Source organism: Physella acuta, unplaced genomic scaffold (assembly GCF_028476545.2).
Source record: "Physella acuta isolate Inbredline_101_S28 unplaced genomic scaffold, ASM2847654v3 ptg000016l, whole genome shotgun sequence".
In the NCBI taxonomy this organism is placed as follows: Eukaryota; Metazoa; Mollusca; class Gastropoda; family Physidae; genus Physella; species Physella acuta.
The window spans coordinates 79,943-107,283 of NW_026731536.1; the positions used below are offsets into that span (position 1 = coordinate 79,943).

General features: G+C 37.0%; 1 protein-coding gene across 1 annotated transcript; it reads right to left on the reverse strand.

Moving 5' to 3' along the window:
• Positions 1–100: 100 nt before the first annotated feature.
• Positions 101–27,341, reverse strand: LOC131936783 (uncharacterized). The gene is made up of 14 exons (XM_059293852.1): positions 27,191–27,341; positions 14,404–14,514; positions 13,546–13,673; positions 13,073–13,228; positions 12,631–12,711; positions 11,460–11,619; positions 9,338–10,645; positions 8,579–8,767; positions 4,532–4,726; positions 3,812–3,955; positions 3,295–3,596; positions 2,547–2,649; positions 1,223–1,317; positions 101–421 (listed from the first exon to the last, which is right to left on the reverse strand). Exons 2-14 carry the CDS (start codon positions 14,495–14,497, stop codon positions 386–388), a joined length of 2,991 nt encoding a protein of 996 aa, XP_059149835.1. The 5' UTR covers positions 14,498–14,514; positions 27,191–27,341; the 3' UTR covers positions 101–385.

The following is a 27,341-nucleotide window of genomic DNA, read 5'->3' on the forward strand; positions in this document are numbered from 1 at the left end:
CATTAACAAAATTGAATAAAAATTAATTTTAGTTACAAAACAATGTTAAAATATATAAAATAACAAACCTTTCATCAAGCATATTTTTTTTCAGTTAATTTTAATTTGGTATTTTTAAGTGACTAAAATCACATTAAAACTGGAATATACTACACATATTCAACCAGAATTCAAATTTATAAAAAATTTAATTTACAATTTGATCAGTGTACCAGTATTTGAAAGTAAATAAACTATGTGCCAACAAAATTCTAGTCTAACCGGAAAATAACAGGAAAACATAAAGGAACAAGCAGCTTCCATTTTGAGACTTGTTAGATTTTAAAATCTTTGTTGAGAATAACAGGAAAATTTCAAGCTTCCATTTTGAGACTTGTTAGAAAATTTAAAATCCTTGTTGAAAGCATCTTGACATTTGCATCTGTAATTGAAATAAAAAGTTTGAAATATTGAAGATTAATTTTTAGAAAATAATATTTCTTCATAATTGTAAATGCTAACTTGGCAATATAAGCAATATAGTATCACCATTGTGTCAATGGCTTATAAAATATTTGAACTAATTTAAAACATTATTTTTGTAACTAGTCCTCAAAAGCAATAAAAGCAAATAAGGCTTCTTAAAATGACAGCATTTGAACAAGGATAAAAAAGTAAAAGTTTCACTTTCAAACCTGGTGGTCTATGGAGCAAGTGAAGTTGAGTTCACTTGTTTCTGTGACCTCAGCATATGAAGAGATAATGTGGTCAGCACTATGCTCAGCCACCTTTACTTTCCCTAATGTGAGTTAGGTACCCATCAGAGTTATTTGGACTCAGGGATGGTCTAGTGACTTGAACCCGGATTCGAACTCGAGACTTACTGGCTAGCAGTCCAGCCCTCTACCGCTAGACCACTCCGTCCCAGAACAAGGATAAGTAAAAACTTAATTTTTAATACAAATTCTCTAATACATAAACAGTGACAGCATGGCCTAGCAGTAGAGCGCTAGACTGCTAACCCAAAAGTCTTGAGTTCGAATCTGGTATCATGTCAGTAAAATGTCCATGATGGGTACCTAACTCACGTTAGGGAAAGTAAAGGCAGCTAGGCATAGTGCTAACTACACTATCCCTTCATATGCTGAGGTCACAGGAACAGGTGTACTCTACTTCACTTACTCCATGGATCATCAGGTTCAAAAAGGGAACAATATAAACAAAATTGTGTTTACCAACTCACCTGTCTAATTTCACCTGTAAAATCGGACATTCCTTCAAGAACACCGGAAGTTCCGAAATCCCAACCACAAAGTCCAAACTGAATAAGAGGTCCACCTGGAAATTAAGATGTTTAAAATATTAAATTGGTCCACCTGGAAATTAAGATGTTTAAAATATTAAATTGGTCCACCTGGAAATAAAGATGTTTAAAATATTAAATTAGTCCACCTGGAAATAAAGATGTTTAAAATATTAAATTCGTCCACCTGGAAATAAAGATGTTTAAAATATTAAATTGGTCCACCTGGAAATTAAGATGTTTAAAATATTAAATTAGTCCACCTGGAAATTAAGATGTTTAAAATATTAAATTAGTCCACCTGGAAATTAAGATGTTTAAAATATTAAATTGGTCCACCTGGAAATTAAGATGTTTAAAATATTAAATTAGTCCACCTGGAAATTAAGATGTTTAAAATATTAAATTAGTCCACCTGGAAATTAAGATGTTTAAAATATTAAATTAGTCCACCTGGAAATAAAGATGTTTAAAAGAATTAAAATAAATTTTTATATCTCCAGCTTTTAATTTGTATTAGTGCACTGATTATTCTAATCCCTTTTAGAATAAAAGACAAATAGAAGCAATTATTTTAGTAATTTATTGTTCTAGAGTAAGTAGGCCTATAAATGTTCATACTATATATTCTTGAGTAAAAACCTATTTTATAAAAATTTCACCAATAAAAAAAAAGCCCACATTAACATTGCTTTATTTTTTTATTTTTTTATTTACAAGTTTTTGAACTTCATAAAAAGAGTTAAATTTTAGCAGTTAAGAAGTCAATGTGTAGCTCCATAGGTACATATTGACAAGGATATAACATGTAAAGATATAACATGTAATGCTAATGACCACAACACAGTGTATACAGTTGATGATCACATATTTGAAACATATTGATCAATCTAAATCACAACTCTGTCATGTGATAAACCAGTGCACCTGACATGACTCTCACCCTCCCCTAAAAGAAACCAAAATAAAATGTGCACCATTTGGTACTATAAAAATTTAGATTATTCCATAACTTTAAAGAAAATTTGTTACATTTTTATTACAAATGATTGCAAAACCTTAAATTGATAATATGTAAGGAGTTTGCTTATTCATCCAACCTTTCCAAAGATTGTAGATTAAAAAAAAAATGGCGTTTTATATAATTCTGATTACTTCACCACCATACCCCATATACAATTATAACAGAATGATAAACATCCTTCATTCTCCTCTTATTATATAATGTGTACATAATCCTAACCTTAATCAAACCTGATCTCACCTTTAGTGAATGAGGTGTATGTTAGGTCTCCCCCAGTGACCTCTATAGACAGCTCACCCCTGGAGTATACAACTGTCACCTCAAGCCACTCCCCTTCTAATCCCTTTCATCAAACATAACAAAAAAAAAATGTTTACAGTAATAAATCAAAATAGTTCAAGTGTAATGCAACAATCTATTAAATGGAGTGTGACGATACAGTTCAAACAATAAAGTTTTTTTAAGCAGTAAATAAACTAGCTTATAATTTCAATAACCACACATGCATACACACACACACACACACACACACACATATATATATATATATATATATATATATATATATATATATATATATATATATATATATATATATATATATATATATATATATATATATATATATATGCATATATATGTATGTATATATGTATATATATGCATATATGTGTATATATATATATGTGTGTGTGTATATATGTATATATGTATATATACATATATACATATATATATATATATATATATATATATATATATATATATATATATATATATATATATATATATATATATATATATATATATATATATATGTGTGTGTGTGTGTGTATATATGTATATATGTATATATGTATATATGTATATATATATGTATATATTATACATAGACTAATTATATTTTGTATATTTGTGAATATATATATCTGTATGAATATTTCACTAACAAATTAACCAAAATAACTGACATAAAACTACTGCATACCTCTAGTGGCAGCGATGCTTCCAGAGAATCATCTGCATCTGAAAATATCTGTACGTTGATTGTTACATTGTCTGCAGAGACAACTAGTTGTCCCCCTTGGTCACACTCTTTTGACTGTAAAATCACTTCCTCTCGCCCTGCTACGGTCCTGAACTGGAACTTTAAGGCAAAAGGTCTGAACGAGGACTCCGATATATACATCATCATATGCTGGTTTGTGTCTAGGTCAGTGCTGTTGCTATTGTTGTTTCTATTGTTGGAGATTTTAGTTGTGGGGCCTAATGAAGCTGCCCATCTGCAGTCTGAAAAGTAAAAAAGGAGGGTATTTTTGTATTCATCAGTTTTTTTATATTTTTTTATGTCATTGGTCATGCAGGGTCTAGTGAAAAAGGATTACTGTAATTCACTTTACCCACAAGACATAGACCTATATATCATAAGCCTTAGGTTATTTCTTATTAGACTATTTTTTTTCCTACGAGAGTAGGCCTATGAGTCTAATTCTAACAATGCCAACCTTTGTAAAAACTGTGCTTTGGTCTACACGAACAGGAGGCCAAATCAAACTGGGTATGGTACAAGCAAGGAATGGCAGCCCAACCAACGTTCAGCTTTATTTTGTAGCCAGCATTGTACCGCAGTGGCTTTAGGTCACACACATCTAGAGATAGATCAAAGATATTTATTAGGAATAAAATATATATTGAATAGATAGAAACTGTCAATCACACATCTAGAGATAGATCAAAGATATTTATTAGGAATAAAATATATATTGAATAGAAAGAAACTGTCAATCACACATCTAGAAGTAGATGAAATATATTTATTAGGAATAAAATATATATTGAATAGATATAAACTATCAATACACATCTAGAAATAGATCAAAATTATTTATCAGGAATAAAATATATAATGATGGAAATAAACTATCAATCACGCATCTAGAAATAGATTAGAAATTTTCATAATTAAAAGTTATTTATAATGAATAAAATACATATTGAATAGAAATGAACTATTAATCTAAAAATTCACATTTTTCTGGCCTCTTTATTTAGCTAGAATTAGCCATTAGTACAAAATTCTTTTGAAACTCAGCGAATTTATTTCAGAACACTAGAGTTGACTATCAACCCAATTTGTGAAGTTCAAAATAACGACAGAAAAAAAATTAAAGAAGACTAAAGCAAGGAAGAAAACGAAAAGTTAATTTAAAATGGTTAAACCTTACCCGATCCACCGCAAGCATCGGACTTGATGTTGATGTATTTGCAGTTTGGCTGATAGACACAGCCTCGATTTGCCACGTAAGCCTCCTGTGGTCTACAACTTCTGACCACTGAAAGTCCATTTGAACATTCCCAGTATAACCCACATTTGCCGGCCATCTTGTATGTGAGGCCGTCTTCTTTTCTTCTACACGCATCTGAGGAACATCAATTATACATCAATTATACATCAATTATATATCAATTATACATCAATTATACATCAATTATACATCAATTATACATCAATTATACATCAATTTACAAACAAGAGAACTGCATTTGTTTTTAAACACATAGAGGGTAGGGGTGCACTGGCTGTGTCCAAAAGGCGCAGGAAATTTTCAAAGGGGCCCTCAACTCTAGATTGAAATTTCCATTGTGATTTTTCCCCATCAAATAGGGCCTACAATGTTACACTTTGGAATTAAGGGATAGAAAAGGTAAAGTGGAAAAATACCAACACATTGTTAGAAAAAAAATATGAAAACATAAATAGGAATATTTACTGCTGCACAGTTTCATGGGGCCCACCAGGATTTTCCCGGTAGATCGGCGGGCCTGTCCGCCCCAGATAGAGGGGTGTTCAGGGCTATAAACATAAGAGCCTAGACATTCAATAACAGCCGGGTGAGTAGAATCATCCTAGACACCACAAACAACACGAACTTTCAGCAATAGACCTACCAACTCACGGCTAAAGACCTACCAACTCACGGCTAAAGACCTACCAACTCACGGCTAAAGACCTACCAACTCACGGCTAAAGACCTACCAACTCACGGCTAAAGACCTACCAACTCACGGCTAAAGACCTACCAACTCACGGCTAAAGACCTACCAACTCACGGCTAAAGACCTACCAATTCACGGCTAAAGACCTACCAACTCACGGCTAAAGACCTACCAATTCACGGCTAAAGACCTACCAATTCACGACTAAAGACCTACCAACTCACGGCTAAAGACCTACCAATTTACGGCTAAAGACCTACCAATTCACGGCTAAAGACCTACCAACTCACGGCAAAAGACCTACCAACTCACGGCTAAAGACCTACCAACTCACGGCTAAAGACCTACCAACTCACGGCTAAAGACCTACCAACTCACGGCTAAGAAGAAATCGTAAGGAGATGGCGATGAACAGGGATCACACCCAGGGTAAGAAAGGCAAATGAAATGCTACAAAACACCTGGTGTTCAGAACTTGACGTAGACATGACCAAACAGGATCACATGTGGATCAGCGTCATTCAATGGCCCAGTACAGAGAACTCTGGCGAGCTAAGTTGCTGCCCAGGTTCTCCAGAGTTCTCTGTCCTGCTGGAGTATGGGCCACCAACAACAGCTCTCCAGAGTTCTCTGTCCTGCTGGAGTATGGGCCACCAACAACAGCTCTCCAGAGTTCTCTGTCCTGCTGGAGTATGGACCACCAACTACAGCTCTCCAGAGTTCTCTGTCCTGCTGGAGTATGGGCCACCAACTAAGTCTCGTTTTCTCTGACTTTGAATCAGAAATATGTCCTGGCAGTGATTTTTCCAGACTTTTTTCTCGGGGGGGGGGGGGGGGGGGTCGGTAGACTTTCTTCCAAAGAGATGCCTGGAAGAAACTCTGGTGTATAGAGTTTTGTAATGACGGGGTGTTTAAAGTACTGTCACTTATTTGGTAAGTTTGGATGAATCGTTTAGATTTGGGAATAACGACGGAAGGCTGTTGCTGATATGGTTTCGTAGGTATAAAGTATCTAAGTGTTAAAGTGTTGTATTTTTTATTTGGCTGTTGTTTGGTTGAAGGTCTAGAGTCTAGTGGAATCTGATTGGTAGTAGAGAAATGAGAATGTAGATGATACGTATCGTAGTTCTGGACTTCGGGAGTATTGATTCTTGTGGTATTAAGGTATCGAATTATTTGACCGTTAAAGTGTAGTAGTAGGTCCAGTGAAATCGTAGTTGATTGGGAGTACCGTTCCTAGAGCTTGGTGAAGTTAAACGAGTTGGTTCGTAGTTCTGGAGCATCGAGTCTAGTTATGTTTAGGTATCGAACTTTGATATGTGATGTGAATGTAGTAGGCCTTACTAGATCTAGTAGAGTATATCGATAAGTCTTGAGGGTGGGGGGGGGGGGTGCAAATCGAAAGTTTGAGGGGGGGGGGTGCAAATCGAAAATTTGAAAGATTTTGCCCGGGAAGGGTCGCTACGCTTCTGGGGGGTGACACCATTAAGTGCCGCACCGGGTGACACCCGACCTCGCTACGCCACTGAGTCTTAGTCGTACATTAAACATGTAATTAATTGTCTTTTCATATTTTTCACCCTCTCCTAAAGGATTCATATATAACAATTTTAGGCTGGAATCTATAACATTTATAACCTTTTATTTTTTAAAAACAAATAAAGCGTAACATAAACACACATTATAGACATTTAACAATAATAAGTAAAAACAGTCAAGCTTAAAACAGGTAAGTTCCGTTTTGGAACTCACCTTGGGAGGACTGCAGAGAGTCGAACACTACAAGAACTTTTTTTTTCAGTGATTTTTTTCCCAGACTTTTCCCCCCAGGAGGGATGGGGGGGGGGGGGGGGAAGCACTTACAATTTTCTAAGGGGGGGGGGGGGGTGGGTGGCGCTATGTCATAAAGTACAAAGTAGACTCGTGGACTTAGCAACAATTTCAATAAAACGTGATTACGCTTGCAAACTGGAATTGGAGGAATTAGTACAAACTTTTGCAACGAAGGAGGCAAGTAAAATTTGATTTTGATGTCTACATTTAACGTTTATGCAATTGATAATAAATTAATATCTCACTTTTAATGATTTTTTTTCTAACGCATATGTTTTAGTAATTTATTTGTGTGAAAGGGGGCGCTTTAATAAGTTTTGCCTAGGGCGCTTAATAACCTGGCGTCGGCAATGCTAGTCATACAGATATGTAAGGTCTCCTCTTACGGTATTTAATGTCTCGACGTGAGATATACAAGGTTTCATTATACGGGTATATAAGGTCTTGTTATACAGATATATAAGGTCTCGTTAAACATATATATAAGGTCTCGTTATAAGGATATATAAGGTTTCTTTATACAGATATATAAGGTCTTGTTATACAGATTATAAGGTCCCGGTATACAGATATATAAGGTCTCGTTATATAGATACAAGGTCTCCTCTTACGGTATTTAATGTCTCGACGTACGATATATAAGGTTTCATTATACGGGTATGTAAGGTCTTTGTATATGTATATAAGATCTTGTTATACAGGTACATAAAGTGTTGTAGGAAAGTGTGACGACACACTTTTAGGTTTTTTTTAAAAAGCAATGTCTGAAGCTGAATTTAAGCTGTTTATTTTGCAATTCTTAAAGGAGTTTTTTTTGTAAATTGTAATACAAATTGATCAATCCTGCTCACTTAATATTTTATAAACAAATTGCTGTTTAAAAAGGTCAGTTTAAAGAGGAAATGAGTGGGGGGGGGGGGGGGTGGTTGATGGTAGGCTGAGTGTGACGTCATTTTAGGGGGGTCTGACTGTGACGATTAGGGTGGGGAGGGGGGAGATCTTTTTAAAAAGCGTGACGTCTTTTATGAACGATCTTAACGAGGACCATAGGACCACCCCTAGGATGACCCCTGGGATCAAAACTAGGACGACCCGTGTGATGACCCCTAGGTTGACCCCTAGGACCACCACTAGGACGACCCCTGTGACGACTCTAGGTTGACCACTAGGACGACCCCTGGATGACCCCAAGACCGACCCCTGGGAGTAGGACGACCACTGGGACGACCCCTGGGATGACCACTTGGACGACCCCTGTGACGACCCCTAGGTTGACCACTAGGACGACCCCTGAGAGTAGGACGACCCCTGGGATGACCCCAAGACCGACCCCTGGGAGTAGGACGACCACTGGGACGACCCCTGAGAGTAGGACGACCCCTGGGATGACCCCAAGACCGACCCCTAAGAGTAGGACGACCCCCAAGAAACATAAAACTTACCCTCACAGCTGGACCAGGGATTGACACATTTAAGCCAGTCCTGGCTCCAGCTTTGTCCTATAGGACATGTCCTGACAGCGGCCGTGACCTTGTTCTGTGACCTGTGACACTGGATGTACTTGTCGAGGTCAGTGGGGTGCGAGACGTATCCGAACCCGCTCCTGGCCACAGCACCGCAGCAGATACCAGCTGAGAGAGGACAGACAGAATATTTCATTACAAATATACAATACAAGTCAATATGTCATTACAAGAATACAAAGGTCAATTGCAACATTACAACGAATTTATCATTACAACGGTTAATTTATCACAACATTACAACGGTCAACTAATCATTAATATGGTCAATTTATCATTACAACAATAAAACGGTCAATTTATTATTTCAACGGTCAATTTATTATTTCAACGGTCAATTTATTATTTCAACGGTCAATTTATTATTTCAACAATACTACTGTCAATTTGATAAATAATCCAATTCATTTAAATTTAAATATGTATTTTTCCCCTTAAAAGATAATATTTAATGTCCATTCTAAAAGAGGCGATTCTTAGTACTGTAATACGGCAAACCTTAAATAACACATTCGTTACTCATTAAAATTTGCATGTGACGTGTTAAATAGACCACAGTAGCAAGTCAAATGAATGACTAATGAACTAAGCACGCTATTTAAATTATTTAAAGAAAAAAAAAACAACTAGCAAAATGAATGGAAAAAGAAAACGAATCTATTTTTACACGACACCTACCGTTTTCAAGATCATCAAAGTTGGTACTTCCGTCGTCAAGGACGCCCCTGTTTATAGGCACGTCTGTGGAGGAAGGCCAGTGGGACTGTGTTGGGGTTGGGATGATTGATGACGTGTAACTTGGCTGCACCGTGTGTGTCGTATGCCACGCGCTGGAGGACATTCTTGACGACCTCATCGGCGTTGTTGCAGTGGTGCTCAGACTCGACGGAAGTCTGGACGATGAAGGCGCTAACGTGGACATTGTGATGGGGGACAGTGTCGTGGTTCTAGAGGCGGATATCCAGACGGTGGTTGATGCAGTTGGTGAGTTGAAGACGGTGGTGGATGCAGTTGGTGAGTTGAAGACGGTGGTTGATGCAGTTGGTGAGTTGAAGACGGTGGTGGATGGCGAAAGTGTTGTGCGGGAAAGCTGTGGGGTTGTGGTGAATCCCGTGGTGGGTATTCCAGTGGTGGGTGGGGTTGTTAGGATGGGGACTGTGGTGGAGGCTGGAAAGTTTGTGGGGGATGAAGGGTTAATTAGTGTGGTGGGTAATGAAGGGTTAATTAGTGTGGTCTGCGTTGTCTGTTGTGAGATGATGGTAGCCGTGCTGGATAATTTACCGGTAGTCAACATAGATGAGCTTTGGGGAGAAGAAGGGTTGAGTGTAGAGGTGGGAGCAGGGGGTTGCTGGGATGCTGATAAGGTGAGTTGAGAGTTCTGGAAGGTTGTGCTCGATGGTGTTGGGTTGACTGGTGAGGTTGGTGTAGAAGAGCTGATTTGGGAGGCTGAAGCTTGCAGAGATGACGGGGAAGGTGGAGAAATCGGAGAACTTGAGATGTATCCAGTTGTCGCCCCTACTGAACTAGCGAGGTTTGACGTTTTTGAAGACGAGATTTGTGCAGTGGACGTCGATCCAACAAGCGACGCTGACGTTTCGAAACTGGTCGTAGATGGTGCTGGTGGAAGATTGGTGGTTGCTCTCTGTACTCCACTGGTGGTTGGGTTCTGCACTACAGTGGTGGTTGGGTTCAGTAATCCACTCTGAGCGGAAGAAGATGTTCCTTGAATGACCGTCTGCGAGGGTTGTAGATTGGTGGTTGGGCTCTGAGCGAAAGATGACGAAACGGATGCAAAGCCGGTAGACTGCAGTGTTGATGACGTAGGTCCGGTTGATGACGTAGGTCCGGTTGATGACGTAGGGGCTTGTGTTCCGGTTGTCGCCCCAAGGGAAGTAATCAGGCTAGACCTGGACGACGATGCCAGAATGTCGCTGCTGGTGACACTTGTTGGGGTGATGACAGGTGGCGCTGTTGTGGTTTGGACCACTGATGACATATAAACAGTTATTAAGATTCAAAATTACACATATATGTATATATATATATATATATATATATATATATACATATATATGCATATACTTATACTTATACAAATATATATATATATATATATATATATATATATATATATATATATATATATATATATATATAATTATTTATTTATATATATATATATATATATATATATATATATAAGCATTTATGTAACATAAAGTATTCTTATATTTATTTGAAATCAATTTGAAATACTCTGATGTCTGTTTAAAATAAGACATTTGCTTCAAGTAATCGGACATTTATTTTAGGTGATCTGGCATCTATTTGAAATTATCTACAATGTATTTGAAGTAATCGAAATTTTTTTTATCCCAACGTTTTGTGAGACCTCAGTAGCTAAAACACAATCTTTAAGTAGATTCCTGGGATCCATTTATCCCGATCTGTTTTTTTTTTACATCATCCAAACCGTGGACATTACAGATGTTTGAATCAAAAGTTGACATGAAAATCCCTTCATGTGAGGAGGTCAAATGAACATATCAATATGACGGCCGTATGGAGCGTCTTGTCTGACAGTTTTCTTGACTAGATTTGGTAGATAAGATTTAAAAATAGAAAATTTTGTTTGAAAAATCTATTTCATCAAGATGGCGGACTGCGTGTTTGTGCGGGAAAAACGCGAGCAGGAGTCGCTCGTCGAGTCGAACATTTTAGATGATGACCTCACGCTTGGGACGTTAAGCCCATCATCCCGAGACACCTATCACGTGACTACAGTAACAAAAATCTCTACCTGGAATGTTGATGCCTATATCCGGCAGGACGCCGAACGTGGGGGTGGCGGAGACGTGGAGGATGTCCCCTGTGTACCACGCCAGTTCCAGCACCCTGAAGTCCCCACCCACGCCAATGGCCCACATGTCCACCCCGTCGTTCCGGAGCTTCTCAGCGTTCTGTGAGGGAGGGATACACATGGATCAAATATATCAAGATGTCTGAGTTTTATAAAGCTGATTATCAAATATATCGTGATGTCTGAGTTTTATAAAGCTGATTATCAAATATATCAAGATGTCTGAGTTTTATAAAGCGGAATCAAATATATCAAGGTGTCTGAGTTTTATTAAGCTGAATCAAATATATCGTGATGTCTGAGTTTTATAAAGCTGATTATAAAATATATCGTGATGTCTGAGTTTTATAAAGCTGATTATAAAATATATCGTGATGTCTGAGTTTTATAAAGCTGAATCAAATATATCAAGGTGTCTGAGTTTCATTAAGCTGATGTTATGGACTTGATGTTTAGGAAACGACGCTAAAGGGCTAGGTTTAAAATTATATCAGAGTGCTCTGGTAAGGGGAATGGTATTTCGTATGCGAAGTTATTGTGGTGATGTTCATGGTGTGATGCTAAGCTGATGGTGATTATGATGTAATTATAAAATAATGAAGTTTAGGTTGTGATGTTAAGATGATATTTAAGATGATATTTAGGGTGTTGTACTAAGCTGATGTCTAAGGGGTGGTGCTAAGATGATGTTCACAATAAGATGATATAAAAACGCTGTTAACGATGTTATGATAAAATAATGATGTTTAGGTTGTGTTAAGATGATGTTGTATATGGTGTGGTACTAAGATGATGATGATGTGAATATAGAATAAGGATGATGATGAATACGATGTGATGTTAAGATTATGATGTTTAGGGTGTGATATTAAGGAGCTGATATTTATAGAATGATGTTAAATGGACTTAGGGAATGATGTTTAGGAAAGGATGTTAGGATACTACCTTCTACATTAACAAATGAGTACACTATAACAGACGAATAGACTTCATAAAAGTTGGTTAATAAAGACTATAGGAGAACATTTTTTGTATACTATTACTATGAGCTTTTTTTATTTATTTCAAACTCTGCTATGATTGGACCAATCAAAACACGTGATATACGTACAGCTTTGGTGACCGATGGAAACCTTGACACTCCATCTGTAATGACGATCACGTGTTGCTGTCTGCCAGGTTGTCTGCTAGACTGAAGTGAAAAAAAACGGAAACATACGTCATACCTAGATCTTTACAAAAGTTAGCCTACAGTTAACGGAAACACATCTATACAAAAGTTAGCCTACAGTAAACGGAAACATTTCTTTACAAAAGTTAGCATACAGTAAACGGAAACATTTCTTTACAAAAGTTAGCCTACCCTAAACGGAAACATATCTATACAAAAGTTAGCCTACAGTAGTCGGTTTTCTTTTTCTTCATATACTTAAGTATCATAATACTATATTTTTTTAGGTATTTTGAAGGTTATTCTAAGTTTTGAATCACGTTTGTAATGATACTATTGTATTGTGTTTTAAATAGTTGCGTGCAACCCAAATTGTGCTCACCATCAGTGAAGTCCTAGCTTGATCAAAAGCTATATACGTGTTGGTGCCTCGTCCCTCATAGAACAGGGTAGGGACCTGCTGCTCCAGCTGTGTGAGGTTGCCAGTTAAAGCAACCATGGTGAAGGTCGTGGAGAAGGCTATCACACCTACACGTACCTAGGGAACACACACCACCACGGTTAGAGCCGTATACAATTTCAGGCAATATTATATATATATATATATATATATATATATATATATATATATATATATATATATATATATATATATATATATATATTTATATATGTATATGTATATATATATATATATGTATATATATATATATATATATATATATATATATATATATATATATATATATATATATATATATATATATATATATATATATATATATATATATATTTGTATGTGTATGTGTGTGTATGTGTGTGTATGTGTGTGTGTATGTGTCGATCTTCCCTCACCTGATCCTCTCCTATCGGCCATTGTTTGATGTAGACGTCCAAGATCTGGTTCAAGAGTGCCTGGAAGTTGGCCTGCCCTACAGACTCGCTGCAGTCGATCAGGAAAAATACGTCATGCGCTAGTGGGGCTGGGGACAGGTCAACATCAATTGTTTACGTTAAATGTTGGGAGAAGTTAACATTTGTGTACTTTATATGTAGGGAGAAGTTAATATTTGTTTACGTTATATGTTGGGGAATTTAACATTTGTTTACGTTATATGTTGGGGAATTTAGCATTTGTTTACGTAATATGTTGGAAAATTTAACATTTGTTTACGTTATATGTTGGGAGAAGTTAACATTTGTTTACGTTATACTTTAGGAGAAGTTAACATTTGTTTGCGTCATACTTTGGGAGCATTTAACATTTATTTACGTTATATCTTGGGAGTAGTTAACATTTGTAGGGCTGAAGAGCGGCTAACATTAGTTTACATTAAATTCGGTTTTGGGAGACGTTTAAGTTAACTTTTGTTCACATTAAATTTTTTCAATTTAAATTTTCAGGTGTATGTGGTGAAGTGTGTATTTGTTTATTTGTGAGGATGTGTGTGTAGGTGTGCGTGTGTGTGAGGGTGTGTGTGTGAGTTATGTGCGAGTGTGTGTCGGGGGTGTGTATGAACGTGAGTGCGGTGTGGTGTGGCGGTGCGTGTGTGTGTGGGGGGATGTGTGAGGGTGCGTGTGTGCGGTATGTGCGAGTGTGTGTGCGGTGTGGTGTGGTGTGGGGTGTGTCGGTGTGTATGTAGTGGGTGTGCGTGTGTGTGGGTGTGAGGTATGGGATGTGTGAGGTGTGTGTGGGTGTGTGGGTGTACTTACATGGCGTTGTCATCAGAGTCGTCTGAGACCTTGACCCTGGCGTAGAGCAGAGAATGAAAACAGAAATGAACGCCACCAGACATGGTGTCGTCATGTCATGTCACTCCTGACCCCTGCAACATGGCACAAGAAGGTCAGAGGTCAAACAAGGTAGAAAACATCGAGTATTGTAAGTATAGGCAACACAGTCATTACATTACATACCATTATATTACATAACGTTACATTACATACATTACATTACATTATACATACATACCCTGTCCATCGGAGTTAAATACATGGATGAGGGGTTAGCCATAAATGACATGACGCTTTTTAAAATTATTTCCACCCCCTCCCCGTCGTCACACATGTTACAAAAATATATGACGTCTCACCTCAGCCTATCCCCCCCCCCCCCTTCAAAACTGCAGTTTTTATTTTTTAAACATCGATTTCTTCGTAAAATATCGACTGACCTCCACCAACATTGAATACATTCATTAATCTCTATTACATTTTTTAAAGCAGCCTTTTAAAAATGCGAAATAACGGCTAGAATTATTTTTCCAACATTACTTTTTAAACGTCACACTTTCTGAACCCTTTCCCCTTCCCCCATGTAACACATCGTCAATTCCGAATCTTCAGCCCTAGTATGACGTCATTTATCGCCCCCCCCCCTCTAATTTTTTGAAACCTGTCAATACATTATTTGTTAATTGTCATTAATCAGGGAACTTCTTTCAATTATTTTTAACCTATAAGGTATAAATATGTGATATGGCGTACAAAATAAAATGATGAAGCGTAGTTTTTTTGGCATGACTGAATACCCTAACTACAGATCAACTACATTGTATTAGCGGAACACTTACAATTTTTTTCGTGCCTTAAAACGTCGAGATTTTTAATAATCTAGATTTTATTTTGCACAATACTTCCTCTATACTTCGCAAACGAGAAAGTAATCATGTCTATATCCCGAGTTGCCATCCCGGTAGTGTTATATAAGAATATTCGAGAAAGTTTAGGGGAGATCACTCCCGGTTTATTTTCTTTATGGGGAAATCTTAGAACGAAGGACTAAAACATGAACAATAAAGCAAATATAAAATGTATGCATAATTATAAGCTTTTAAATGCACTGAACATGAGAAAATAAAACTAACTTTTTTTTTAAATAAAAAGCTTTGGTCGCTATAATATACAAGGGATCTTATGAGCGACAAAATAATATTTTATTTAAGAAAGCAAGTTCGTTTTATTTTCTTGTTCAGCTTTTATCTAATGATGATAAAAATGTATTTTCTCATTCTCATGATTTAAATTAACAAAATGACGCAGTTAGAAATAAAATAATATGATACGATGTGGTGAAATCGTAGGAAATGCAGTAGGCCTATAACATGTGGTACATAGGGTACTGTTCTGTTTTACATATATGTTTATTATATATAGCAAACGGAAAGTTTCCGAATTGTTTCCTAATAGTCGGAAGTGTTTGCTCATGAACAATTCAGTATTTGAATGAGTCGGTGCTTAGAGCGCACGACTGCTAACTCAAAAGTCGCAAATTCAGGGCCTTTAGTCTGCTCAGTTATAATTGGTACCTGACACAGGTTAGGGGAGGTGAAGGTGGCTGGATATAGTGCTGACGTTATTTCTCTTTAATTGTAAGGTTATACACGTAATATAATATATCAGCTAATCTTGCTGACATTAACTGATATACAAATAGTGTAATATATAAGCCAATCTAGCTGACATTAACTGTTATACAAGTAATGTAATAGATTAGCCAATCTAGCTTACATTGATATACATGTAGTGTAATATATCAGCATATCTAGCTGACATTAACTGATATACATGTAATGTTATATATCAGCCAATCTAGCTGCGATTAACGCTTACACAAGCAGTGCAATATATTTAGACGTGTCTAGCGCAATTAATGAACTATCTCTATAACGACGTGTCTTACAACACATAAACACCAATGTTTTGACAAAATCTACAGACAGAACAAAAACGACAAGACCATCCAGGGATGACGTGAAGAGGTCTCAACCCACATTTAAAAAAAACCACGTTCTGCTTGAGAGATTTCTCGCTTCGCTAGCTCTCGGATAATACGCTTTTATCAAACATACATCATTTCGAACACGCCCTGTATAGACCCCTACTAGTACGGCAAGAATGGCGTCACAGCCAGCACCCCCCCCCCCCCGCCCAATCTGATTGGAGAGTAAGATAACATATATGACAAGTTCCATAATAAACGCCAGCCATTTGTCTGTGTGGATTTTGTATGTCTTTGTTCAGCTGATTTTGTCATACGCAACAGTGACATATTATTTGTGATGGGGTTAGATGGTGGTGATAAGACTAATAAAAAGAGCATGTGGATACGGGTAGACAGAGTGGATACAATTATCCACTAAAGCTAGATGAGGACATTGTATGAGGGGAGGGACTTTAAAAAGAAACGTAACATAAGTTAAATATTAAAAATACATAACTGTTACACATTTAGATTTAAATAACAAATGTAACAAAAGTTAGACAATTTAAAAAAAAAACCTTACAGAAGTTTGATATTTTTAAAAATACTTTACAAATGTTTGATATTAAAGACAAATAAATGTCCATTCTGCAATTAAAAAAAAGACATAATAAAAGTCACTTTTAGAATATTTCTATTTCAAAGCTTCCTCTCTCAACAGTCTCCTGCCACAGTTTTCAGCTGTCCCGCATCCAGAGCCGGCGTTAGGGGGTGGCAAACGGGGCGGTCGCCCCAGGCCCCGCGCTTGTAGGGGCCCCGCGCTTCAGCAACGCCATTGTTGCCTGAATTAGTTTGTAAACTTAAATAATCTTTGCTGAATTAAATTAAAAAAAATAAAAACACTAAATGGCCGAAATTGTTGGATGTTAAAACTGAGGCCACGGCTGATGTTAGTGAGTTATCCTCTACATGGACTGGTACAGACCGTTATTCGATACGAAGACATTAGTGTCACACATCGCTGGCACGGTCGACTCGCAATTGTCCTGAGGTGACTAGAGATGGCGGTCGCGAATTAGCCCTTGACCCGACATGGGAGTTAAAATCGGGAAAAACACGTAAACAGATACCCTATTATAAGCGGACCGTCGAAGACGTTTTTTTTTTTAGTGAGCAGGCGGGGGTGCCTGTAGTAAACAGTCAGTGTCCTGATGATGGCTTGCAGAGGAGGTGGGGGGGGGGGGGGGATAGCGAATGGGGACATGCCCCAGAAATCCAGAGTATTTATCCCTAAAATCATAATTTATGCACTGTATGGGCATCTTTTGTGCTTATTCACCACGATACGTTTCATAGGCATCCATACAGTAATTATGTTCATATTTATTTTATATATTGTCATCTTTAAATACATTATACATTATACTTGTATTAATATTTATATTTTTAAAGGGCATATACAGTAATTATGTCCATTTTCATTTTGGTAAACTTTAACGGTATTCGTAAAGTGATTAAGCACATGTTTATTTAAATTAATTGTAGGGATATCTAGTATAATAATTAAGACCATAGTGATTCTTGTTTTAAAATAGTGTAGGCACACTAAACAAATTATAAAGTCTATACTGTTTGATACATCGGGCCGAGACTGTTTTATGGTAAAGTTCTCCTGATTTCTAAAACGTCTAAATTACAGGCAGTCCGAGCATGCTGTTGCGAAACACATAAATAACATGAAGCTGGCTGTCACATGGTTCACTTTCTAATTATAGGCTCGAACCTTCTCTTGTGAGAACACGGTCTTAACCTGTAATGTAATACGTGTATGCTATATAAACACGCACCTTCTCTTGAATGGCTGCGGTCAGAGATCCAGTAACGTAGTACCCGAACTGATTTTTTTTTTAGGGTTTGGCATCACATAGATTTAAATGTACAGTTATCCTTCACCTCACCTCACCAACTGTCACCCCCCCCCCCCCCCCAGTGTTCCACTCTACTGAGCGTCCGTGATTACATTTGAGAGTCATTTCATTTGGATATCTATAGCCGTAAACAGTGTTTTTCACAATTCGAGCTTATTCCGAAATCTATCAATGTTTTGCTATTTTCCCCGGCATCCACACACTTTGAATGCCACTGTTAACACTCGATAAATTTAGAAAATATTGATACTATCACCCGGCACTGTGGAACGATTTAACGTTGCTTCAAAGTTATTTCACCATTTTTCCTCTGCACCATGGCTACAAGAGACAGAGATAGATTTCGCATCAAAAGCGAGGAAACGCAATTTAAGAGAAGAATTTGATAAAACACAAGCATGCGCGTTGGACAAGTACATATACTATCCAAAGAAACAACAAAACCTTTTTGATTTGGTTGTGGATTCCAATGTCGCAAATGTGGAACGTAACAAAAAGGACTACAATGAGAGTACTACCATTTGTGGTGGTGACGGTAATAATGAATCCTCGAGTCATTTATTGTCAGCTGCAAACCCCCCGAATTTTGACAATAGGGACAAATCAAGCGGCCATTCTGAAAATGATTCTGGCGAAGATAATTCATTCCCAACAAAATTCGCTACAATCAGCCGATATGCAACTTGATGTAGCAATACAGCAAATTAAAGGACTTGTACATTTGGAGTATTCGGGATTCCTTTCCCAATACGGAGATCGCCTACATAATCTTGCTAACAGTTCCAGTCACAGTGGCAAGCGCCGAAGAAGTTTCTTCAAACTGAAGTTGATCAAGAACTATTTGAGGGTCAACGATGCCCCAAGACAGGCTCTGCGGCCTGTCGATTCTGTCAATAGAAAAAGACATAGCCTCCAGTTTGGACTATGATGATATAATCATGGAATTTTCCTCACGAAAGGCAAGAAAAGTAGATCTTTGTTTGTGAACGTACTGGTAAGATTTTCATAAACATTAATGTAAAAAAAATCAGGTTTGAAGCTGACGTTCATCGTCTCTTTAATGTGTGTCTCAAACTTATATCTGTTTTATTTTTTAATTTTCAAACAAAAAAGCCTTAACAGAAACAAGCAACGTTTCAAAAGCACTTCTAAGTAAACAAATTATTTGTTAATCAGTGTCTTAATGTTAATACGACATTGATAAGCAGCTTAAAAATACCATATATATTGTTATAAATATTAATTCGCGTTGAGAAGAAAGAAAAAAACGCCTCACTGTACATGTTTTTAATTATACACCAATGAAAACAATGTAAGGCCCCCGCGCGGATGGTTGGCCATAGGCCCCGCGTACCCCTAACGCCGGCTCTGCCCGCATCCCCCTCCCCCCCTACCCTTTCAGCCTCCTCCAGCATGATGCGTAGAAATGTTTTCTTGAGTTGACACCTTCGTCGTTTTTTACCTGATGACTCCATTTTAAGGTGTTTCTGGTTGTGCTGCCAGTGTCTTCACTAAGCTTCTCCCGAATACATCCCCTTATCTTCTTCTTCGTTCTTAATTTTTAGTGTTGGAAGGGATCGAGACTTATCTACCAGAGGGTTTGAACTCCAGACTTTTTTTTTTCGAATTTATCAAACATGTGCTTTTTGCCAACTCGACCACGCCTCTATCACAATTAAGGATACGTGTCAACTGGTTATGCGCCATTGAGGCCATTGACTACGATTTCAGCCTGCTTTTCTTTTTGGATTTGCTTCCATAGCCTTTGTCCAACCAAGAACAAACTACAAGGCAGCAGTTGTTTGATTTTGGAGTTGTCCCTCCTAAAATAGTGGTTTCGAACTCGAGACTTTTCGGTTTGGCAACCATGAGCTTTACCGACTCGACCACGCCGACCCCTCATCCCCTAATAACTTCCACGATTCCCCCCCCCCCCCATATTATTTCCTGTCCACATATCTCCCATAGCTTGTTTTTTTTTTACTGTGTCTTGTCGTTTAACTTTTAATATGCTTCTAAGGCATGTACTTATTTATAGAAGTCTGGTTTATTTTTGTCGTTGACGCTGCTGTTTTCCATTTCTCTGATCCATAGAGCTGGACTGGTTTAAAGTTAGAGGTAAAGATTATTATTTTAGTTTTTTAAAGAGATATTTGAAGATTCCCAGACCGTTCTAAGGTTGCCAAGCGCCTGGCGGGCAAAGTTTATTCTGCTGTATGATATCTTTGTCAGTTCCTCCATTGACCACATCTCCGAGATGAATAAAGCTACCTACTTGATATATTTTTTAGCTTTTTAATTTTTACATCTTCGTCTGTTTTTGTAATTAAATTTTTACTATTTTTGTCTTTTTGTGGTTTTAAAACACCGAAAATTATAATTAAATTGGAAATAAAAGAAATTACGGGTAAAACATGGCAACGGGGCCTTCGGTCGGCTGCCTATTTAGCCCAACCGTTTATCCGTCACTGTGTGCGAGACAGACAATTCAATGCAAGAATACATCGTTGGCAGTGTCACCCTGCCCTAGCCTTGACGTAAAAACGTAAAAAAAAAAAAAAATAGGAGTTAAGCCATGAAGATATCATATAACGCGGGGATAGACGGGTTGTGATGTTGTGTTTTTAACATATAACATGCGTATAGATTAGGCCTCTTCTTTTTGTCGTGTCGGAAGAAGGAAATGGTATGGTGACGGATGAAAAGTGACATAACAAAACTACATTAGCATTGTTATCATTCAATCGTTAAATGAAGCTAGGGGTGGGTTAATGAAATGCCGTACTTGGAAAGAAATGTCAAGTTTTTAAAGCAATGTCATTGAAAAGAGTGGAGGATTTAAAAAAAAAACATGTCATATTATATTTTAAAATTGTCATTATAAATATATTAATTTTAGAAGGAATTTCATATTTTGAAAAGGATGTCTTTTTTTTTAATTGAACATTTTAAACAATTGTCACATTTAAGAAGAAATAGCACATTTGAAAACAAATGATAGTTTTAATAAAAGTCAGTTTTTTTTTTTAAATGTCACTTTTTTGGTCACTTTTTTGGGTTTCTATAACTTTCCATCCCTTATGGCACAGCCACGTCAGTCACGAAAGCTACGTCACACAACTTTTCGCCTAAAACTACACATCATCTTCTCCCTGTCTAACAACTTATAGCTGACGACAACCCACAGCCCAAACACAGATTTTGCGTTCTATTCAAAAGTTTATATCTTTTATTTTGAGTACATAAATACATTAGAGATATTATGTACTTCTAATCCTTACTATATTTCGTTTACCTTGTAAAACAGATAATCATGCGACGTAACACGTGATATATTTAAATATAGAAATTACTAATCCTACATATAACCTCCTTATATGGGCGTTATTACATTTATAAATTCTTGCAGAAGTTCTTTGTAAGACTATTTATTTTTATATTGCACATCGGTATTTTTTCAAATACTTCGTTTACTTACGGCAAATAGAAGCTACCTACGTTCGCAAGTGCTTGCAATATTGTTTAGTTTTCCTAGGGTAGATAACTCGCGATTAATAAAAAAAACTTCACGAGTGTGTGTGTGTGGGGGGGGGGGTGATGAATAAAATGAAGTTAACGGCCTAATGAAAGGCCTTTCTCTGCAGTTTAAACACTTCGACTACAGTAACATGTCCCGGGGTTGGGAACGCCAGGTCGGGTTTTTAAAACTCAACAAACATCATAAGACACGAATCAAATGATTTCTGATTGTACAGTGCTATTTGCTGATTAAACACAAAGGCTGGGCTTACGAAACGGTGCACTGAACATGACATCACCTTATAGAACATACCCTCAATGCCGCGCCTTTCATGACGCGTAGTTAGAGCATTGACAAAAATTAATTTAAAAAGAGAATGAAAAATATGTGGATTAATTCATAATATTTAAAAAAAACAACTCAAAATATCAAAGCTAAATGAAATTAGATCGTCTTTGAAATATTTGTAGCCTACTGCCAGTACTTTTGATACGTGATGACGTATGATTAGATCGATCCCTTTTCAAAATTACTACCCCCCCCCCCCCCCCACCGCACCCAGGGACATATGGGAAAAAAATTCGATAGAAAATATACATTTTACCAGTGTTCCCGGGAATTTCAAGTACCTCCCCCTTCCCCACGCAGAAAATTGTCTATAAGAAACCCTGTAAATGCCCGTTATATATGTAATATGCTACAATTATATGTGATTTGTAAAATTCAGCGGGGGGGGGGGGGGAGAGTGATGTAGAGTTTGGTCTTTGTGTATGGAGCAGACATGTTATTGTCTAGATCGGGTCCAAACTAAGACATATTACATGACATATAAGGTTTGTTCACATTTCATATACGATATGTTGATGTAAATTCAGATATACTTAATGTCTCGATACACAAAGTTTATGTGCCGGTGGGGGGGGGGGGGGGGGGGTGTAGAATGCAAAACCTCAAACTACTCCGATTACTGAGCTATTTCAGAACAATAGATAACTTTTTCACAATCGCCAGCTTATTCCTTTTGTGGCTAGTACATGTCACTTTTATTTTTATTTTAAGACATTGGGAAATTATGACGTCATGTAAACTATATTTGGACATTTTCAAACACACAACATAAGAATACTACACGAAGTTAACGGCCTTTGCTGTGTAAATCTTGTGTATCAGAATCCCGATACATTGAGACGTGTCCCGGCTTTTAGCAGCCTTTAAAAAGAAACGAAACAACCTTGTTACACAAGTTTGACTAGCAAAAGAACCCAGCCATGTACGGCGATTCAAGTGGTACCGGAGGCTATCGAGATAAGAACATTGCCAGAACTCTGCTGCCCGTCACCTCATTGGGTGTTTCCTGAATCAGCTCACTTTACATTTCCTTAACTGGTTTTGTTACGTCATTTTAACTTATTGAGTGGAATTCGTGGTCAAGTAGTAGAGCACACAAATGATAACTCTGGCCAGAATTTGAGTAACTTTCCGGAGTTCACCCAGCTTTAATTAGTATCCGATTCTAGCCATACATAGAAAAAACGACTAGTCTTTGTGTTTATTTTAAAAAATTAAGTCCCAAAAAAAAAAAAAAAAAAAAAAATTGTAGTAGTTGGCGGAGTGGGGTGACACCCTTGGTTACCACGCCGGGTGACACCCGACCTAGTGACGCCACTTACAACACCCCAACATCGTGTGTTGAGACTTTGGACCACACCACCTTCACGTCACTGTGGCAACCTTAAACCCCATCAACACCACTGCCATGTTGAGACAGACTGAAGACAGGCCAAAGACAGGTCAAAGACAGATCGAAGACAGATTAAAGACAGATCAAAGACAGATCAAAGACAGATTGAAGACAGATCAAAGACAGATCAAAGACAGATTGAAGACAGATCAAAGACAGATCAAAGACAGATTGAAGACAGATTAAAGACATTAGGAAACTTACAACATAGACACAAAGTAATTTACCTCGTAGTAATTACTAAAGTTCCTTTTTTAGACCTAGCAATCCGTTGAGCAGATGAAATAGAGCTCATTTGTTGATAGGTTAGTGTGGTCAGAGCTATGCCCAGCCACATTTAAGATAGGTACTCATTAGAGCTGGGTGGACTCAAGGACGTCATACAGTCGGGAGTCCGGATCGAGCTCCGATCTCAAGAAGTTCAGGCTTCAAGCCAAACACTTTACCGTTCGAGCACAAAAAGACAATGTCTTAATGCAACAAAAATGTCCTCAGCACATAATCTGTTGTTACCCCCCCCCCCCCCCCCCCCAACACACACACCGCCCCCGCCTCCCCGCTGCACACGCATCGCACCGTAGAACTGAACTAAGTTGCGCATCAAATGAACGCAGCTAAGCGTGTGTAACAGCACTATAAAATTTGTACTTAATATGGTAATAATTATGTCAACGTTTATGTGATATTGTATTACACCGAGACGTGTAAGACAAAAGGCCGACATGGACAAAAGGCCGACATAGACAAAAGGCCGATATAATAAAGCCGACTTGACATGAGGCCAACAGGCCCTATGGCCGACATTTAAAAGGCAGACAGTCCATAAGGCCGTAATACCATAAGGCCGACAAAGATACAAATCCTAATATTGCACACACAAAAAAAAAAAAACACTACTCAGTCGTACCTCCACCCCCTCACATTTCGACAAGCCTCAAAGAATGAAGTCACTCCTCACGTGCAACAAGGTGGAACCTTCCGTGGACAACTCTGGGTGAACAATTAGTTCCAAGCTGCTGGAGTTGACGGGGGCGTCTCATAGACAAAGGCCCAAACAGGTGGGTAGGGGGCGTCTCATAAACAAAAGCCCAACAGGTCGGGGGGGGGGGGGGGGGTAAGGGGGGCGTATCATAGACAAAGGCCAAACAGGTGGGTAAGGGGGCGTCTTGAAAACAAACGATAAAATCCTATTATGGGTTTATTACTGTATGGCATAGCCCCCTCGATGTCAGCGAAGTGAGACAACCATCAAAGAACGAAGGTCTCTGGGAACATGGCCCGCAGTGCTGGCTGCAATTTGTTCTGTGAACTGTTGGGTACATGCGGGGGAGTATTCAACACAAAGGCTAAACAGGTAGCTGGTAATACCAACGTAACAGGAGAAGTTGTGGGGGAAACCAAATGAAGCTGATCGATCACACACCTTGACAAAAAAAAATGACACACAACAACGATGGAACATTATTTAGAAACACAACAACACTTGAATTATTACAAAGCATTGCGTGCAATTTAACTTTATATTTCTGTGGTGTAGGCCTACTTAAACTTTATGATTGTGTCTATTGTTATAAAGAGTTACTGAACACGTATATACTTAAACTATATAATTGTGTCTATTGTTATAAAGAGTTACTAAACACGTATATACTAGGATTTTGTTGTTGTATAGAGCTTGTCGGCTTTATGCCCACCATAATTCTATTTCTTGAAAATAAACGTTCTTGGTGAGCATCTTAATCAGACAAGAAGTAATAGGTGGGAATTCGGCAAAGTCAGCTGATTGTTGTTATCTACCCGATGATAATGTTTCTGACACCTCACACAAATAATAAATGATTAAACTATGACAGACACATCTTACACGGACTATGTTGAACCCCACATCATCACACTTTAGCTGATATTGTACATCAATTTATCGATCGTTTGAAAATTGTGTGATAGTTTAGTCCCTGGGTGTTTTGAAACTTTTTCAAAAACCCAAGCCAACGTTTTTGGCTTATTGTGACGATGTGTAACTATAATGGAAGGGAGGATGGGCTAGGATTTCATGATTGATTAATTACCTAACCTTTTTCCATTGTCATGAGCCCTATATATATATATATATATATATATATATATATATATATATATATATATATACATATATATATCTGTGCATACATGAGCCATGTATATATATATATATATATATATATATATATATATATATATATATATATATATATATATATATATATATATATATATGCATATCTGTATTGTCTATGAGACTAAGTGCGAAAATGACTAGGTGTGTGAATGTTTGTGTGTATCTGTGTGTTTATGTGTATGTATGTTTACTTAGGCACCGAATCGATGTTTTATGTTGTTGTCTTACACTTTAGGTGTCCATTTAAAAAAAAAAACTCTCTAGCGTGCTACCTCTTGTGACCTATGAACCCTGACCATGTATCATCCATCTACAGAAATCTACCAGCCATCCGCCTTAGAATTTTTGATATAATGGCATAACACCACGCCACACTACGCCCACAGCTAACTTGATATAATCATTTTTATTAAAAAAAACGGCCATCAAATAAATCGAGAGCATTCAAGTCTCGGTCCGTGTACCTCTTATGTAGAAAATCACTCAGCCAAATCCTGTTACCTCCCCTGAACACATCATAGCTGTAGTGAACTTTAAGAAGATTTATACACGTAGTTGATTTATTCACAACACTTTTAATAAGATTTTTTTGTCAGATATATTTATACGACTTATTCGATTTATTAACACGTTTTATTTTTAAAAAAAAGCAATTTCTATATTTATTAGATGCCTGTACCAGTTTTTTTTTTAAATAATAAGATTTTATGATATATGTATGTGATTTATTTAAGAGATTCGTTTTAAAGATTAATTTTGAGATTTTAAAAATAAGATTTATTTATATAATTTATCTATAAAAAGTATTTTTAAAATGTATTTATAAAATGTATATACGTTTTTTTTTTTTAAAAATGAGATCTACTTGTAAGATTTATTTCTAAAAATTAATTTTATTTATATATTTAGTTTAGCGATTTGAAGGTTTATTTATTTTTCATATATATTTAAAACTGATGAATTTATATTTATGTGATTTAAAAGTGAGATATCTTTATCTTGAGAAAATCTTTACTTTGATCAGAGAGCATACGAAAATGAAAGACAGAAAACAGCAAAGGATGGTTACATGGTTACACTTGGATAGTTTCAATCTACTTTGTTTACATTGTACATTTAGACAAGGGAACAATAACTCATAACAACAAAAGCTTAACTATAATATCTCACAAACTTTTAACTAAATAGTATTGTAAAGAGAGGTTTTTTAAAAGGATGATTGAGATTATCACTTTGTATCACGGCTAGCAAAATAAATTGGAAAAATATTTTTAAAAAATAATTAAAGTTTTAACACCCGACGTTCAAGTTTCTACTATATAGGCCACTACAACTGATTAGCTGTAATTAGATCTAATTAGAAACCCCCATGTACACTTCGTTAGGTAGATTATATCGTTTGGCCGTACAATCAAAAATGTAAAAATCCTAATTTAGAAATAAAACCTTACCCTTTTAATCGCGTAAGTAATCGAGTAGTCCCTTATTTAATCCGTTGGTACCTGGCCACAAAATACCAGCAGGGCACATTACGACATTTAAGTATTGCCACGTTGTACGTCCTCTACTAGCCGATTTCAAAAACCTGGTCGAGGGATATG